The 17462-nt window shown below is 62.6% G+C and overlaps 1 protein-coding gene across 1 annotated transcript in view; it reads right to left on the reverse strand.

The window, feature by feature from the left end:
* Positions 1-15931, reverse strand: part of CACNA1H (calcium voltage-gated channel subunit alpha1 H) — a 30101-nt gene extending 14170 nt beyond the window's left edge. Inside the window, exons 1-13 of the mRNA XM_027117920.1 lie at positions 12273-15931; positions 12034-12167; positions 11445-11542; positions 9143-9302; positions 8471-8789; positions 8250-8342; positions 6312-7089; positions 4683-5125; positions 2625-2776; positions 1669-1854; positions 837-954; positions 386-541; positions 110-200 (exon numbers count right to left, since the gene is read on the reverse strand). Of these exons, the coding sequence (XP_026973721.1) occupies positions 110-200; positions 386-541; positions 837-954; positions 1669-1854; positions 2625-2776; positions 4683-5125; positions 6312-7089; positions 8250-8342; positions 8471-8789; positions 9143-9302; positions 11445-11542; positions 12034-12167; positions 12273-12365 (2821 nt within the window). The 5' untranslated portion in view covers positions 12366-15931. The remainder of the gene's footprint in view (positions 1-109; positions 201-385; positions 542-836; positions 955-1668; positions 1855-2624; positions 2777-4682; positions 5126-6311; positions 7090-8249; positions 8343-8470; positions 8790-9142; positions 9303-11444; positions 11543-12033; positions 12168-12272) is intronic.
* Positions 15932-17462: the final 1531 nt, after the last annotated feature.

The following is a 17462-nucleotide window of genomic DNA, read 5'->3' on the forward strand; positions in this document are numbered from 1 at the left end:
ATAATCTGCCCGCCCAGGACCCGCCCACAGGAGTCTCAGCTGTGCCCGGACAGGCAGGCAGCTCCCTCTCCATCCTGTCCCCGCCCCGCCCCCTCACCCGCATGCGTACCTGTGGCCCTGAGGTCTCTGAACTTGTCCAAGTCCTCCTCCAAGTGGGTGGAGGTCTTGTCTTCATCTGTGTCAGACCTGGTGGCATCACCCTGTGCCCGAGGAGCACACAGTACACGTGAGGCTCCCCTCAGGTGGAACCCCCCTACAGGAAGGCCAGGCCAGCACGGGGGCAGGTGTGGACGGAAGGGCCCAGCGGGTGGAGGACGGAATTCTCTCCATGTTGGTCTGCCCAATGTGCCTGGCTCCCACTGCCTCCCCTGGAAGCCCCCCTCACCTCCGCCTGGAAGCCCTCCACAAGGATGGCCACCAGCAGGTTGAAGAGCACGTAGTTGCCAAAGGTCATGAGGGCCACGAAGTAGAGGGCAGCCCAGGAGGAGGTGGAGGCCATGCCGTTGTAGAGGACAACGTTCCAGTCCTCCTGGGTGAGGATCTGGGGGAAAGGGGTGGCGGGGCAGAGTGGGCCCAACATGGGGCCGAGGGGGTGCCAGGACGGTGGGTCTGGCTGTAGAAATGCTGACAGGCCCTTAGGACCAAAAGGAGCTCTGGACAAGTGAGACCAGGTCCACCACCCCAGGGGCCAGAATCAATGTCCCTGCTGCTGTTCACAGCTCGTCACTCACTGTGGCCTTGGACAGGCCTCGGCCCGCTCTGGGGCTGTTCTGAGCAGGGCTGTGGCTCTCCAGGGACTACCATGTACGTGAGGGGACGGCCCCACCTGGCTTTACCTGGAACACGGTGACGATGGCCCACAGCAGGGAGTCAAAGTTCTTCCTGTCAGGGACCGTGTCTCCAGTGTCTGTTTTCAGGCTGAATTTGCAGCCAAACAGGTGCATTCCGAGGATGCTAAGGGCGGCAGACAGGGATGCGGTGAGTGCGGGGGAGGAGGCACAAGTGGAGGGATATGGGGGGTGCTGCCTGGTCACCTCCACACCCAGCAGCTGTTCCTCTACACCTCCCCCCGGACCCCAGCTTTCTGATTTGCAGGGCCCTCCCAAGTGCCCACAGCCGAGCTGTTTCCACTGTATAGGTGGGAAGACCAAGGCCAGCAGTAGGAGGGACAACCAGAGGCCACTCTGGCTTCAGGCAGCAGCCAGGACCTGAGGTGCCTGTCTCACCCAGCCTACCTGGGGCTGTCCTCTGCCCTAGCCCCCTCCCCAAGGTCTGAGGCCCCGGGCCAAGCTGGCCCACGGCAAGGGCTCAGCAAACAGCAGCTGAAGCAAGAAACTCCAGCCTGGCTGCCCCGCCCCTTCTCTGCCTCCCTCATTCTTGGCTTTTGGGGAGGGCACGATCCCCAATCCATCCATCTGGGGGCTGGTCCCATCACCCCACTCAGCTATGAGCCGTGGGAGCAGAGCCCAGTACGCCGGTGCCTGGCACAGAAGGTGCCCAGTCAGTCCTGTCGAAAGGAACCAGTGACTGAGTTTCTGCTGCCACTTTGAAGCTCCTGGCACCCCGGGCCCCAAAGCCACAGCACGGGGCCAGCGCGGTGGGAGGGGCCTCCCCTCGGGGGCAGGCATGTGCTCAGTGCCCCAGGCCTTTCCCACTGGGCGCGCCCACCTGAAGATGAAGATGAACAGCATGAGCAGCATGCAGAAAGTGGCCACGTTATCCATGGTCTTCATGAGCACCACCAGCTGGCGCCGCAGCGCGGGCATGAAGCGCACCAGCTTGAGCACCCGCAGCAGCCGGAAGGTCCGCAGCACCGACAGCCCGCCATCTGCCTGCCCGATGATCTCCCACACGCTGTGGGCAGGTCGAGGCTCAGGGGGGCCTTCTCTGGCTGCGCATCCCTGTGCCCACCCTGACCTTGGGATACCCTCTTCCCAGAAGCAGGAACACCAGCCCGGGAGCCACCGTGGCCTCCGCTCAACCCCACTCTGGGAGCAGGTTCAGCTGCATCAAGGCATCGACAGGGCTGAGGGATGGCGGTGACACCTCTGAAGCCTCCTAATCAGCTGCTGTCCTGCTGGCTGCCCGACCCCTAGAAGCTGCCCAGTCAGAAGCTTCTCAAGTGAGGGCCTTTCCTGCTCCTCCGCCTTTCAAGCTGTGCCTGGCTTGTCTATTCTTGTTAGGGTGGGGGATCCCTTGACTCCTGAGGGCCCTGCTTCCTCCTGGGGAAGGGAATTCCCCCAGATTCTCCAATTCGTTTCTGTGTTGATTTTGCTGCAGCAGACACCCCTCAGGCAAGCTGGCCTTCCTCAAAGGTTCTGAGCCCTGAGTGGAGTCCGGCTGTGAGGCCGAAGGGCCACCGAGTGCCCACTCTGTTCCTGCAGGAACAGCTCCACGAGGTTCTACAAACTTTCACCTGAGTTGCAGCTGACATACCTGTGTGTACCCGACAGTGCTTGTGGGGAGGGGTGGGATCCTGCCCCAAGACATCCCATCCCATGAAATGCTGCTGGCAGGGCCTCTCTTGCTGGCTAGGACTCTGCTATGTGTGTGGGGCTGTCTCCTGACACTGGCGAGCCAGAGCCTCCCCGGCCCCTGTGGGCTCCCAGGCGGTGGGGACCCACCTGATGACCACGATGATGCCATCGAAGATGTTGTAGGGATTCCGGATGTAGCCCAGCGGACCAAAGGCCAGCAGCTTCAGCAGCATCTCCAGGGCAAACATACTCGTGAACACGATGTTGCTGATCTCCAGGGCGTTGGTCAGCTCGTCAGGCTGCGGGCAGCAGAGACGTCATCAGGGCCCACCCACGGCTCCCAGTGCCCCTCAGCAGGGGTGGGGGACTGCTCCACTGAACTAGGAGCAGGTAAGTCTGCATCAAGGGGCCAAGGGGCTGTGGCAGCATCTCAGAAGGAGCCCAACTGGCTGCTGTCTGGAGGAGAAAACAAGGACCCCAGCGATGTCCCCTCCAGCTGGACCCCAACCTGCCTGGCCCTCCCTGTCTGGCCCTGACTGTCCCTGGCCCTCCCCAGGCCCTGCCTGACCTTCCCACCAGAATGTCTGAGAAACAGTCCACAGACTTCCCCAGACCCCACAAGCACAGGCCATGGGAAAAGGGGCTGGAGCATCTGCCTCAGGGTTCCAGGGTGGGCATGTGGGTGCACGGGGTGCAGGGCACACAGTTGGTGCCTCCCAAGAGCTGCCCCGATCCCTGGTGGCCTTGCACACCCTTCCCTGTCAGCAGAAGGCCCCAGAGGTCCCTCTCTTACTGGGGATGTGCTGGCCCGCCTGTGTGTGTGCACACCTGCACCAGTGTAAATGCTGGTATGTGTGTGTGCCAGTGTATGGCCTGTTTGTGCGCACATGTGAGTTTGCATGTACCTGCATGTGCCGTGCATGTGCACAGGGCCTCCCACGTATACACATCTGTACACATGTCCACATCTGCACAGGTAAACCTTGCTTATGTGCGTGTGTGCACGTGCGTGTGTGTATACACGTGTGTGTGCAGAGGCTCTTCCTTGCCGGGGATTCTCTCCAGCCTGCTGCTGTCCCTGCCTAGGTCTCACCCTCACAAAGAGAACCTCCCTGCCGGGGCTGCTGGAGGCTAACACTGCTGGCATTTTCCCTGAATTGCTCCAGGATGAAAGAACATAGCTTAAATGACTTGAAAAGCCCAGAGGGTGGAAAACGAGGAAGGCAACCTGGTCATTAAAAAGTGAACTGGCCGCGGGGCTTCCCTCGTGGTGCAGTGGTTAAGAATCCGCCTGCCAATGCAGGGGACATGGGTTCAAGCCCTGGTCCGGGAAGATCCCACATGCCATGGAGCAACTATGCCTGTGTGCCACAATTACTGAGCCTGCGCTCTAGAGCCCACGAGCCACAACTACTGGAGCCCGTGTCCCTAGAGCCCGTGCTCCACAAGAAGAGAAGCCACAGAAATGAGAAGACCGTGCACCACAACGAAGAGTAGCCCCTGATCTCTGCAACCAGAGAAAAAAGCCCGCATGCAGCAATGAAGACCCAATGCAGCCAAAACAGGAAAAAAAAAAAAAAAAAAAAGTGAACTGGCCTCGGTCCCCAGAGTGGACGCCCTCTCCCTGCCGGACCCAGCCGATGCTCCTCCCTGGCGAGGCCCCAGTCCCGGGCAGGGGCTACTGGGGGGCCAGGCACCACACATACAATTCCTCCTCTGGGGGCCATTCCATACCACTGGCCTCTCCGGGCCACCCAGGGGCATTCCAGTGGGCACATTCTGGCTCATGTAAGGGGGGGCCACTCTCTGTGAGAGCTGGGCTGTGGGAGTCCCATCCTGAGAAGAGCACTGGGTGGCCTGGTGAGCGCCCTCAGCCCCCTGCTGCCTCTGGGATTGTGATTTCAAACCCCCACCCCAGACAGGAGGACCTCCAGGCGGGAGCCACGGTTTCTCCATTCACCCCTCAGCAGAGGCCCAGCCAAGGAGAAGCACGAGCGTTTGCTGAGTGGCTGATAAAAACGGCCACAACAGCTGACATTCAGCTCTAACGCCATCCCTGTTCCCCATCCCCCAGAAACCCCTCTGTGGGGCCCTGTAAGAGACTGAAGTCTCAAGGAGACACGAGGAACGTGCTCCCCGGGGGTCGCTCCAAGGGCTGTCCATTCAGGCCCACTTCACCTCTGGAGGGTGCACCGGGCCGCCTACCTGCTCATGGTACTCGATGCCCATGCTCAGCGTGTTGGTGAGGATGGCTACCATGATGCCGCGGTTGAAGTACTTGCTGTCCACGATGCGGCACAGCTTGCCGCTAAAGGAGGCCCAGACACGGCCCAGCCCTCCCTGCTCGCCTGCCACCGCCCGACGCTGTGCCCTCCGCCGCGTTCCTCCTGAGTCTGGCGTGTCCGCCGCTGGGGGTGGCTGCATGGGGTCACGGCGGTCTCCATGCCGCACATCCCGTGTGAATTCGTAGACCCCGTTGCTGTCCGAGTCTCCACTGTCTGAGTCGCTGAACTCCAGCTCGGGGTCCTCCAGGGCGCTGGTGCAGTACGGGCAGCTACTCAGCTCACAGGTCAGCGTGCCCGCCTGGGGGCTGGGCAGGGGGCAGGGCACGCTCAGGCCTGACAGACGGCTGGGGGCCTGGCCCAGTCCTGCAGGGAGAAGGATGTGGGCAGCCTCAGGCCGCTCAGCTGCAACACCAGGTGCCTGGGACCCACATGCACAAGCAGGCTGCCATGGGGTGAACGGTGTCTGTGTAGACATGCACATCGTACACATGTACATGCCTGGGCACTCACACCTGGGTATATGTGCACATGTGGGAACATTCATACACACCTCGGCACACGCCTGAGCACATGCACAGACACACATGCCCACGCCTGGGCACTCACACCTGAGCACATGCACGCCCTGCACAGGTACTCTCTGTTCACTCAAGGCTAAAAAGAGGCAGAGGGGCTCATCCACCAGGGGGCCATGCCATCCACAGAAATGTGACGTGAGCCACTTTCCAGCAGTCACGTTAAACGGATGACGTGACTGGGAACATTCCAGGTCACGACGCGCAGGAGCCATCGTCGCTCGGTGCTGCCTGCCCGGCTGAGTCTCTGGGGCCCAGGTGACTGCACCGGCGGCGGCTTAGACGCCCCACAGCCAGGAGCCCTGCGGGGCCAACCTGCCCCAGTGGGCAGTGCAGGACTATAGGCACGTGCATTTCGACACAGTGCCTCACTGTGTGAGGACACACACACCTCTACCCACTCCAGGCACCCTGAGGGCTACTGCCCGCGCATGCCACCTGGGAGGGCCTCAGTCTGCATGGGACGCCAGTGTCTGGGGTCGCAGTGTCCTGCCCGTCCCAGGTGGGTGAGGCCGGCACCTCAGGTGGGAGGACCGAGTATACTGGGAGGCACCCCGGCCCCTCTCTCCTCGGCCTTTGGGAGCTCTGTGACCTCGGCTTTCCCTTCCCTCTGCCCCAGCCTCAGTCTCCTCACCTAGAAAGGGGGCCGGCCACTCCTCCTGAGAAATGACCAGGCCATGGACAGTTGGTCCCTCTCAGGGCCAGGCGTGGGCAATGGAGCACAGCCCCAGGTTTTTTTTTTTCTAGCTTCAGAATTCTCATTTCCATATGGCAAACGCTCAGGGCTACAGGATGGATGGAGGTGGGGGGGCACCTTCTCCCATCTGAGGTGCCCAGGACCTCCCCCACCTTCTTCCCTTCATCCAGGGCTCCAAGGGAGGAAGGCTGAACTCACGAGGGTTCACACACAGGCGGGGATGTCCCAGGAGCCCATCCCCCACTCCCCACTGCTCCCCACAGGGTGATGTCCTTACCGTGCTCCCCGACCAGATGCTGGATCTTCTCGCAGGGGTCGGGGCTGCTCAGGCTCAGTGGGCTGTGCCCCCCGGCTCCCAGGGGTCCACCAGGACGCTTCCCCTTGGGCCCGGGGCCACCTTTGCCACTGCCTGCGGCCGAGGGCAGGATGGTGGGGTAGTTCATGGCGCCCAGCCCAGTGGCCAGCTTGAGGCCGGTGGCGGCGGTGGCCACAGCATGTGCCACCCGGGCCCTCTCCTGTGGCCCCTCCACGTGGCAGTCTGCATGGTACACGCTGTGCACTGACTCAGCGTCAGGGGGCCCATGTCCGGGCGAGGGAGGTGCTCCGGCCCGCACCAGCCTGGTGTCACTGCCGCCTGGCTCGGGGCCTGGCCGGCGTGGGCTGCCATGGCTGAAGTGGTAGTGGTGGTGGTGGTGGTGGTGGTGGTGGTACACAAGATGGTGGATGGAGGTGGCGCGCCCTCCCGCCCGCCGTGGCCGCCACCCAGCGCCCTGGCCGTGCGGCACGCCGCTGGGGTCCACCTTCTTGCGCCAGCGGCTCTGCCAGCGGGCATAGAGGCGGAGGCCACGGCGCTTCAGCTTGCGGCACACGTGGCCCACGTACCGGAGGAGCTCCTCATAGCAGCTGCCAGGCTCTGAGAAGCTGGCCAGCGTGCTGTCGTTGGACAGGTAGCGGGCCCGCTGCTCCCGCATCAGCTGGCTCTCCCGCTGCTTCGTCTCCGAGAACTGCGTGGCGATCACCACTAGGCACAGGTTGATCATGAAGAAGGAACCCACCTGTGGCGGGCGGGAGGCAGCGAGCTCACCGGACGAGTGCCCCAGGGAGGCAGGGAAGCGGGGACACTGGGACCCACCGCCCTGGGCGTCAGGACTGGGCAGGGCAGGAGACCAGGACAGCAGCTGTGGTTTCTACACAACAATCAAGCCCCTGATGAGAGAAATACTGAGCCCCAATGTGCGCTGCCCATTCTAGGGGCCCGGGATATGGCCCCAGGGTAGCCGGCGGCGGCAGGGCACCCTGTGATGGGCAGGGTCCTTGCTGATCCGATGTTGAGCCCCAGCATTTGGGATGGGTGGTGCAGGGTAGGTGCTCCTTGCCTGTTTGTGGACAGTTGCAGGACATGTGGGGAGACCCGCCTTCCCGTCATCTGTGTGGTTTGTCCCCTCGTCCTTCAGCTCTGTCCCCAGCCACACCCTCCCGCCCGGGTCAGGTCTTCCTCAGCCCCCACGGCTGCACTGTCCTCTGTGGCAGGGTCACCGGGTGACACTCTGCTGTTTGTGATTATGGTCTGAGATAAGGCAGGACAGGTGCCTGATTTAATTCACTGCTGGTCTTTTCAAACCCCGCCCCAGGCACCAGGGGCCACTGAGAGAACCAAGTGAGGGCCACCCCTGGGGGCCACAATCCCTGTGGAGGGCCGTGCCTGGGGGAAACACCTATACTGTGGAGAACTGTGCTGAGAGCCCATGTACACTGTGGGGGGACTGTGACCCCAACAGGTGATCCTGACTCTCCTGCAGCCTCCTGATAGGACCTGGCCATGGGAGGGCCTGAAGGACTGTCTGAGGTCTCTCTCCCCTCCCCACACACACAGGCTTCTCTGTCCTCCCAACCCTGCCCACCTCCTCCTGGGGCTGGACAGAGTCTCCCCCCAACTCCACCAAGGGCCCCCACCCACCTGCCCTGGACACGACGGCCCTGGGTCTCTGCTGCCCCCGCCCTGCCCTATAGCTCAGTCAAGTGCAGGGACCCAAGAGGGCCAGCAAAGGCCAAGACGGCGCTGCACCAGGGGCACAAGCAGGATCTCGCTGGACCCCGGGGACAGGACGACGCCTGCTAACAGAGGAGGAGCTTGGGATCTGAGACAGGGCTGTCGCAAAGCGGGGGCGCCCCCCCACCCCTCGCCCCGTGCATCCCACTCCGCCCCTGCACTTACAATGATGAGCAGAATGAAGTAGATGAAGTTGTAGAAGGAATGAGCGTCCATGACGTAGTACATGATGTCCACCCAGCCCTCCAGCGTGATCACCTGGTGGGGGGCAGGCGGCTGGACACACGGACAGCCCTGAGAGGGCAGTGGGCCCTCCACGCCTGCCTGGTACCAGCCCCCAGGCCCCGCGTGCTGGGCGCCCAGTGCAGGGGAGACCCAGAGCCCACCTGGAAGATGGCGATCCAGGCATAGCCGATGTTGTCGAAGCTGATGGCCCCGTTGTGTGGGTTGGAGTCGCCTGAGCGGCACACATTGTAGTACTGGTTCCAGTTGATGCAGGTGTGGTGGCCCGTGCCACCGGCGCCCTCGGCCTGTGGCTGCCCATAGGCCTCCCAGCCCAGCGTGCACTCCACGCGCAGCTCGCGGCGGCTGGGGATGTGCGAGCACTTCTGCATGCCGTTGTCCCGGCGAGAGGAGCAGATGAAGGGGTTTTCCTCACCCTCCTCCGGCTGGTAGTATGGCCGCAGGAAGCTGAGGTTGCTGTTCCTGAAGGCACAGAGATGGAGAGACAGAGAGAAACAGACAAACAGACACAGTCAGACAGAGATAGAAACGCAAATAAAAACCAAAAGTAACAGAGACAGACCCAGGCCCACCAGTGCTAGTGCTGCTCCAGGAAGGGTGTGTCCCTGGGAACAGGGCCTGGAGGAGGCCTGTTAGGGGATGAGCCTGGAGAAGGAGGAGACTGTTGGTGGAAGAGCCCGTTAGGGGAGGAACCTCTGGGTGGGGAGGGGAGGGGCCTGGAGGGGGAGGAGCCTGCTAGAGGAGGAGCCTCTGGAGGCAGGCCCTGGGAAGAGCAGACTGGGGCATGTCCTGCAGGGTGGGCAGGGCCCCTGCACCTGGCGAAGGTGCTGTCCAGGAAGCAGCGGTTGCGCAGCAGTCCAGCCCAAAGCTGGACACCCACGATGCCGAAGATGAAGAAGACAAAGAAGCAGAGCAGGAGGACGTTCCCGAGCATGGGCAGCGTGTCCAGCAGCAGCGTGACCAGGATCCTCATGCCTGCAGGTGGCAGGGCAGCCGGTCAGTGCAGCAGAGCCCTCCTGGTAATCCCTGAGGCGCCAGGCCCTCCTGGGAGCCCTGAGCCCTCTGCCATTCACAGATGGACACCAGCACCTCTGTGAGGGACATGAGCTGGGCCCCCCCAAGTCCAGCATGCCCCAAAAGACAAACATCTGCGGTAAGACACCACAGAGGGGAGCAAGGCCATGGCCTGGAGGGGCTCAGGGCGGGAGGTCCCTGATCCTTGCGAATGCCGTATGGGAACACACTGCAGCCAGGCAGGCCCCCAGGGTGACCAGACCAGGAGTCCCGCGGCCCCCGGCTCCTGCATGCGAGCAGTAGCCTGGGGGTCTTGCAGCAGATACTGGGTTCAGGAACCAGCGGTTCTTTCCATTCTCTGTGAGAATCACGTTGAGCAGAGCCCTGCACTGGAGGGGAAGCAGGGGCTATGGGCACCCCAGGGCAGGAAGCGGCTTTTGAGAGGCAGTTTTGAAGCTCTTGTTCCTGGGTGCGATGGGCTGCGTGTACACCAATTATTCGAGGGAGTGGGTCAGCCAAGCCCCATGCGCCCCTTGGTCCCGGGCCTGCCCCCGTCCCAGACCTCAGTGAAGATAAGACTTGTTTCCAGAAACAAGCAAGAGCTGACCTAAGGGTGCAGGCAGAGCCCTGGGCCAGGGGGCTGAGCCAGGGGGCCTCGTGGAGAGCACCCTGGAGCTGTTGGATGGCAGAGGTGGGACCCCTGGGGTCACAGCGGGGAATCACAGCTGGGAGAAGCACTTAAGTTTCAGAAATGGCCAGGAGGAAGATTCATCAGGGACAAAGTGAGCACCACCCTGGCCAGACAGCAGGTGGCTCAAAAGGCCACATGTGGTCCAGCGTCAGAGTGGACCCCAGGCAGCCAGAGTGAGACACTGGGGGCTCACTGCGAGGGGCACATGGTCCTGTTTGGGACCAGGGCATGTCCCCAGAGCAAGGCCAAGCTGCTGGCATTTGGTCTGAAAAGTGAAGATCTGTGTTGTGAAAGGGGCTGTATTATCACTTCACACACTGAAAGGGGGTCCAGGTGAGCAGACTGAGTGCCTGATGGTGCTGGGCACAGAGCCAAGAACCACGTGTGACACCTCACCTCAACCCACAGCCATCCTTGAGGAGGACCACATTCAGAGTTGGGTAAACTGAGGCTCAGAGAGGTACAGTACTTGCCCAGGATCACATAGCATCTGAGCCCTGTCTGATCCCTGAGGGTATAGCCAGGTGGCAAGCAGAAGGAAGGCCCAGGGGTCTCACAGCATAAACCTCACCCACCTGCCCTTTGGTGGAGCTGACAGCCCCAGGGGGAGGGAGTGACCCACACTGGGGGTGTATGACTTCTTGGAGGGGCCGCAGGACACACCCTGACCACCCAGACTTCAGTGCTGAGGCCACCAGGACCCAGGCCAGGCAGCCAGAAAGGCTGTGCACACCTACACAGCACACACAGACCCACATGCACGTGTGTGTATACTCACTTTACAGTCACACGGGCACCACCCACACACAACCCCAGGAAAATTAACGGCTGAATTCGATCACATCCCTGAAGACTTGGAAGACACAGAAACTCCCAAACAGCCCCATGTGGGCAGATGACCTGGGTCCGGACAGACCACATTCCAAACGAGCAGCCACATGACCCCCTGGAAGCTTCTCCACCCTTCCCTGAGCACCAGACCCTTTGGCAGAACTCAGACCTGAGAACCAGGGTGGGACAGACAAGAGAGCAACCAAGTCCTGCACAGCTCTCGGGCACGACCCCAAATGCTGTGCAGATGAGGAATCTGAGGTTCAGAATGGCCCCTGTCACTCAGCAGCACTGTGGGGAGTCGGGACCCCACACAGTCTGACTGCGCATCACACCCCAACTCGGCCCAGGGTTGCTCTGTCCTCCCCAGAAAAGCAGTGGCAAATCCTCAGGTTCCCATGGCGAGTGGCAGGAGGCCAGCCTCTCCTACCCCGGCACTGGGGTCTGGGCTGGGGCCAGAGCGTCCAGACGCCACACAGGCAGTGTGGCCTACTGGCCTTGTGCCCCAGTGGGTCCTCAAAAGCTCTCATCAGGGCTGGCAGGACACGCCTGTCCCAGGCCCGGGTGTGACGGTCACTTACTGGGCACACGGTTGATGGCACGGAGGGGCCGCAGCACACGCACTGTCCGGATGGCCGAGAGGCTCACGTTGTGTCCATCCAGAGAGTACTCCATCATGCTAGGAGCGGGGCAGAGGGAACGGGCGCTCAGGCGGCCGACAGGTGCTCTGGGGTCAGAGCCAGGCCAGCGGGCACACGGTTCTCTCCAGGGCACCCTGCCAGCTGAGGCCAGGAGGCCCAGGGCAGGTGAGCACATGCCAGAGGCCTGGTCCCCACACCAGGCACCCAGCCTGGCGTGGGCTCCAGGGCAGGGGAAGTATAGCCTTAGGTTACCACTGGGGGCTCCTCACCACTCACAGGCCACTCCATCACCCTGTGTCTGTCCTGCTGTCCCTGGTGCTGGCACAGGGAGCCCTGGACAAATGTCCTGCCCCTGGCACCCCAGACCCAGCTACCCCCCAGACCCAGCACCACCTGAGTACACCTCCCCATCCCTCTTCCTGGGGGACCCAGGGGCTGCCATGGGGTCTGAGGGGGGCAGGGCTCCCAGCCAGGCCTGGCCAGGCGCAGGGGCCGCCCTGGTCTGGTCTGCGGTGGGGCAGGGCCATACCCCGCCATGACGATGAAGAAGTCCAGCCTGTTCCACGTGTCGCCCAGGTAGCACTTCTGCCCGAACAGCCCGAGGGCAATCATCTTGATGACCATCTCCACCGCGAAGAAGGCGAAGATGAAGTCGTCAAACGCCTGCAGGAGAGGGGCCTGAGAGCTGGGCCTGCACCCCTCACACCCAGCCCAGGTCACCTGTGGCCAGTCCCGCCCCGCCTGCCCCGCCCCGCCTGCCCCGCCCACCTCCAGGATGCTGCAGCGCTCCGAGCGGCACTCGACGTCCTCGCAGGGGCGGAACATGCCCAGGGTCACGCAGTTGAGCATGATGACCAGCATGCTGACGTGCTCGAACCATGTGGGGCAGGTGCCGAGTTAAGGGTCCATGTGGCAGGTGGGGGAGCCCCAGAACCCACCCCCAGCACCCCCTACAGCTGCCACAGGGACAGTCCCTCAAAATCCGCGCCCCCGTGCCCAGGCCATCAGCTGGGCAGTGAGGGACAGACCCCCAACACCGGCCTCTGGACACTGCTGCCAACCCCTCATATACAGCAGGACCCTGGATGGAGGCGGGAGACCAGCCACTGCCCCTCTGCCAGACTCCCCCAACTGTGATGCCCTAAACTGAGATCAGCCCCTCAAATTAGCAGTCTCACCAGCACTGTCCAGCTGGGACCCCAAGTACCACAGACACCTCATGAGGGCAGCCCTGAAGACCTCTCCCCCTGGCCCTGCATGAAACCCTCCGTGACCCCAGCAGAAGGAGAACGCCCTGACCACAGCGATGGGCGATGAGCAATGTGGACTTGAGCCCAGCTCAGTGCCTGGGCCCGGAGGACCCGCAGCCCTACTGTGTGCCCAGATGAAGGGGGCCGGGACATGGACGAAGGACAGGTGAGTGAGGACACCCTCCGCCCCAAGTTAGTCCTGGGAGTGGAAGCCGCCAGCCCGTGAAGGGTCCTGTCCAGGAGAGTCTTCCCTTTGGCAGGAGGGTATCCAGCCAGGACTTTAGGGCGCCGGGCCAGCAGCCAGGGCTGCATCCCCTTGTGCTGTGTGAACCTGGCCACCCTGTGGGGTCGCTGGCCCTCAGAACGAAAGTCACCCAGGATCCCAGAATGCTCAGCCATTCTGGGAGTGGCCACCAGGTGGCACCGTGGCGCCACAGAGGCCATGGCATTACTTTGGCTATGACGCCCTCAGTGGCTGTCTCCAGACAGGGGTGCACCCCCATGTTCGCTTCCGTTGGCTCATCAGGAGATCGGGGAGCCCTGTGGTGGGCCGGCCGTGTCATGTATGAGGAAGGGACCCACACCCCAGGCAGGTGACCCAGGGGCTGCCCGATGGGGGATAGGCTGCGTGGGGGGGATCCCCAGCTGGGGGACTGGGGCTTCACCCAAACTCCTGGATGCAGGTAAGTGCCCGTCAGATGGGAGGGCCCTGGAGGCATTCCTTGTACCCCACACACCACCCCCATGTCAAGAACCCCCTCCCACCGCGACCCACCCTCACCCTCCAAGGCGGGCTTTCTGTGGGGCTGCCTGCCTGTCCTGCCCTGTGCTGGAGAGAGCGAGGGCGCGAGCAGGAGGCCCCCAGAGGTCTTCTCTGGGCTGGTGCGGGGTGGATGGGGGACTTTCCTTTAAAGAGAGAGAAGTCAGCACTTGGAAAACACCGCGTGTCAGTAGACAGCCTGAGAAACCTGGTGTTGAGACCCTGCACCTACCCACTTGGGGACCACCCCGTCCTGCAGCCCCCACCCTGCCCTGCAGCCCCGGCCCGCCCGGCGCTGAGCGGCCTGAGGCAGGGACAGCGCATCCACCCTCAGGTTCCTTGGCTGCAGCATGTACTGGCTGTGTGACCTGGAGCCTTGGTGCCCCTCCGTTTCCCCTGTGTTCCTCCAGCTGGGTAGGTGGACGCGTATCTCATGGATCAACGAGGTGACCAAAGCAGCAGGGCCCTGCTCCCCAAAATGAAGGTCAGTCCCAGGGCCGTGAGTGCCCACTCCATGCTCCACCACATGTGGGCACTGGGCCAGGGGTCCATGCGGCCCCACCTGTGAGGAGCTCTGAGGCCAAGGGTATCTCACAAACTGGCAGAGGCTGTGCTGTGACTGGAGTCAGGGAAGGACAAGGCCTGGGGAGGTTCAGGGCCTGCATGCTTATTCAGGTGTACAGGCCCCGGGATCAGGGCAGGAGGAAGGCCAGGCCATGTGTGTCCTTCCTTTGTGGGGCCCGGCAGCCTGCCCCGCCCAGACCCCTCTCCCCCTGCCTCCCTGCAAGGGCAGGGCCAACAGTTGCCGCTCTGAAGCCCCTGGCCCTTGGCACACTGCACAGTGTGGCACTGGGCCACCAATGTAATTACCCGTTCCCACTGAGAGCACCATAATTACACTTAATGGGTTCAGCAGTAACAAGTGCCTTTGCTGTGATTTGGCTGCAGAAAAACAGAAATCAGCGTCCTGCTAAGACAGCGCTGAGGGCCCAACCCCACAGGCCTGTGACAGCGCAACGGGAGCTGGCTGAGAAGGGCTGGCAGGGTGGCTCGGCGCACAGTCAGGGCCTGTGGGTGCTGCAAGGTCCCCGTGGGTGGGGTGGGGGGAGGAGAGAGCTGCAGCCGAAAGCTGCTCCAAACACCCATAGTGCACCTACTGTGCGCCAGCCAGTCCAGCCCGCCCTGCACAGACTGGGAGCTCTGGTGACTCGCCCGAGGGCACCGGGCGTGGGTCCCAGGCTGTGTCATGGGATGCTGAGGCCACACACTGAAGCCAGTCCTAGGGCACCGCAGCTCTCCCCGTGTCCTGACCCCGCCGGCTGCAGCCCCTGGGAGCTGCGCACGGCTCCTCTGTCCTTCACTGCTGCAAACAGCACCTCTGGAAGAGGGGCTGCAAGGGTGTCATTGTCTGTCTCCCAGGAGTGGGGGTGGGTTCTCAACACTAAAGCTGTGGATGACATGCCTGAAGGACAAGCACCCCCAGTCCCACCAGCGAGGACACTGCCACACAGCAGGGAGCAGGCAGCTCTGGGTCTGGGCGCACGAGGCTCAGACGCTCCCCAGGCCTGGCTGGACCCTTGGTCTTGCAGGCATGCAGCCCCCCCCAACCCCTGCAGGGAGACAGCACAGAGCAGCCTGGGCCCTCAGTTTGCCCATACAGGCAGTGGGGGTGTGGGGACTGTCTGCTCCTGGGTCCTGGGACCCTCCTTCCTTGCCCCACTTCTTCGAGCTCTCCCCTGACCCCGAGTGCTTCTGCCGGGCCAGCTCCCACCTCCCACATGGCGAACATCCTGCTCCATCCAGGAGCATCAGGGTTTCCAGCCCAGCCCAGCCCAGCCCAGCCTGCCTCTGAGCCCTCAGCTCTTCCCTTCTTCCACCAGCTTCATGCCCCTCATCTCAGACTGATGTCGTGAGCCTGCTGCCCGATTTCTCCCAGGCCCATGCCCATGTTCACTCTGGGATCACCATAGACCCCGGAGCTGGCGTTGAGCAGAGCTAAGAACCTTGGTCCTCAACGGTGCAGTGCATGTCTGGAGCCCTGGGCTGGGCTGGGCCAGGACCCATGAGACGTTACTTGATCAGGGGCTAGGGGGGCCCAGTCTCCAGCAAGAGCCACAAACTAGGCTCCCAGCAACTTGCAAAGATAGCCCAGCTTGAGGTCCTGGGCCGGGGTCCTACCTCGATACCTTCCCAAAGCACTAACAAGCAAAAACCACCCACCAACCTCGGCTTTCTCCTGACCCCACTGGCCCCATGGCCCCACCTGCCACCCCTGCCCTGGAGGCAAGCCCTAGGGGCTCAGGACAACCTCCACGGCCACAGTGACCCCATGCAGCAGGATGAGCACAGGTTTGTGTGTGAGGTGGGGACACTGTCCATGTGGCTGGGGTGACCAACCTGGTCAGCACGGCCCAGAAAGTTCCCTATCCATCCTCATGAGCATGCCCCCTTTGGGGTTACTATTCTATGATACACCCCAGCCCCCCTCCCCCACCACCCCAAACACCCTGGGAGGGACGAGCTCCTGGGGTCCTGCTCATCTTTCTGTGCAAAGTGCACACAGGAGAAGCACTTAGAGCCACCCTGCCCAGGGAGGAGCTCCCCACGCACAGGGTCCCACTGGCCCTGCCCAGAGAGGGGATCCGCCAGCGGTGGGGGGAGGGCTCCATCAGCCCCACACGTCACAGCCGTTTCCTGGTCACGCCTTTGTGGGCAGCTGAGGACAGGCGGTGCCAACCGGACTCTCATCACAAGGCCACTGACTTCCAGAGGCTTAATTACACAGATGGATTTTCTGAGTTTTAATTCAAAATCCTTTAGGTTTTGAACCAAATTCTACAAATTAGAGTCAATTTCCACTGCGGGTCCAGAGAAGCCAGGCTGATGTGTGGCTGGGAAGAGGCGGCTGTGCCAGCACGGCAGGGGGGCTGTGGTGCTGCCTGAGGCCTGGCCACACACAGAGGGGCTGGGGGCATGGGTCTCTCCATGGGACCCCATAGCCAGGAAGGCTCTGCCCAGGTCCAGAGGTTGAAAGAAGGGCAGAGAGCCCCCTGACCCATGTTCCTAGACCACCCTAGGCCTTGACCCATTAGGACCCAGGGATGTCCCCTGGCCTAACAGGCCCCTGGTGTCCAGCCTGGGCAGGGTGGGGCATGGAGTGACTCTCCCTGGGGCAGCCTGTCCCCAGGCTGGGGACTTGCGAGAAACTGGTCCCCAGAGAGGTGTGGAAATGAGCCCAGAGCCAGGGCTAGAGCACGGATCAGCAGTGGGAGCAGAGCACTGGTCCGTCCAGGGACCCCTCAAATGCTGTACCCCCCCGTGGGTCCCACACTCCACCCACAAAGCCCTCCCAGCATTTGGCCGACCTGTCCCAGCATCAGCCTCCTTCCGGTCTCCTCCCTCCTCCCTCCCTTCTCATTTCTGCAGCCTCGGTGGGGCTCAGCAAGGACTGACCCACCTTCCCACCCCAGCAGCCATGCCCGTGGGCCAGCCTCCCCCAGTCAGTGCAGAGCAGGTGCTGGCTCCATGGTCTCCCAGACCATGACAGCAATGCACCCCAAACAAATCCGATGCCCGGCCCCCGAGGGCCCGGAGGCCAAGAGGGATGGTGGCCGCTGTCCGTGGTGCTGAAGTGGCCACGTCCCAGCAAGCTCAGGGCTGGGGAGAGGCACTCGCCCAGCAGCCAGAGGGCCTGCTCACCCAGGGCCTAGGTTTTGCGGCACACCACTCCAGAGTTTCTAGTTCCACGTTCTTTCTTATTCCTGCACTTCCAGATGGTTAAAAGCACACCAAGGGCTGCTTGGAACATGGCACTGGCCCGCCTGGAAGCCAGCTCGGAAGTGGGGCCACCCCAGAGGGCAGCAGGGCAGACATGGTCATCTCTGCACTATGATGCCGCGAGGTGGGGAGCTGGCGTGCGGGGAGTGTGTGTGGAGGCCAGAAGGGGCT

This window comes from Aethalodelphis obliquidens, unplaced genomic scaffold (genome assembly GCF_003676395.1).
Source record: "Aethalodelphis obliquidens isolate GAN/ISIS:26980383/991018 unplaced genomic scaffold, ASM367639v1 scaffold18, whole genome shotgun sequence".
NCBI classification, from domain to species: domain Eukaryota; kingdom Metazoa; phylum Chordata; class Mammalia; order Artiodactyla; family Delphinidae; genus Aethalodelphis; species Aethalodelphis obliquidens.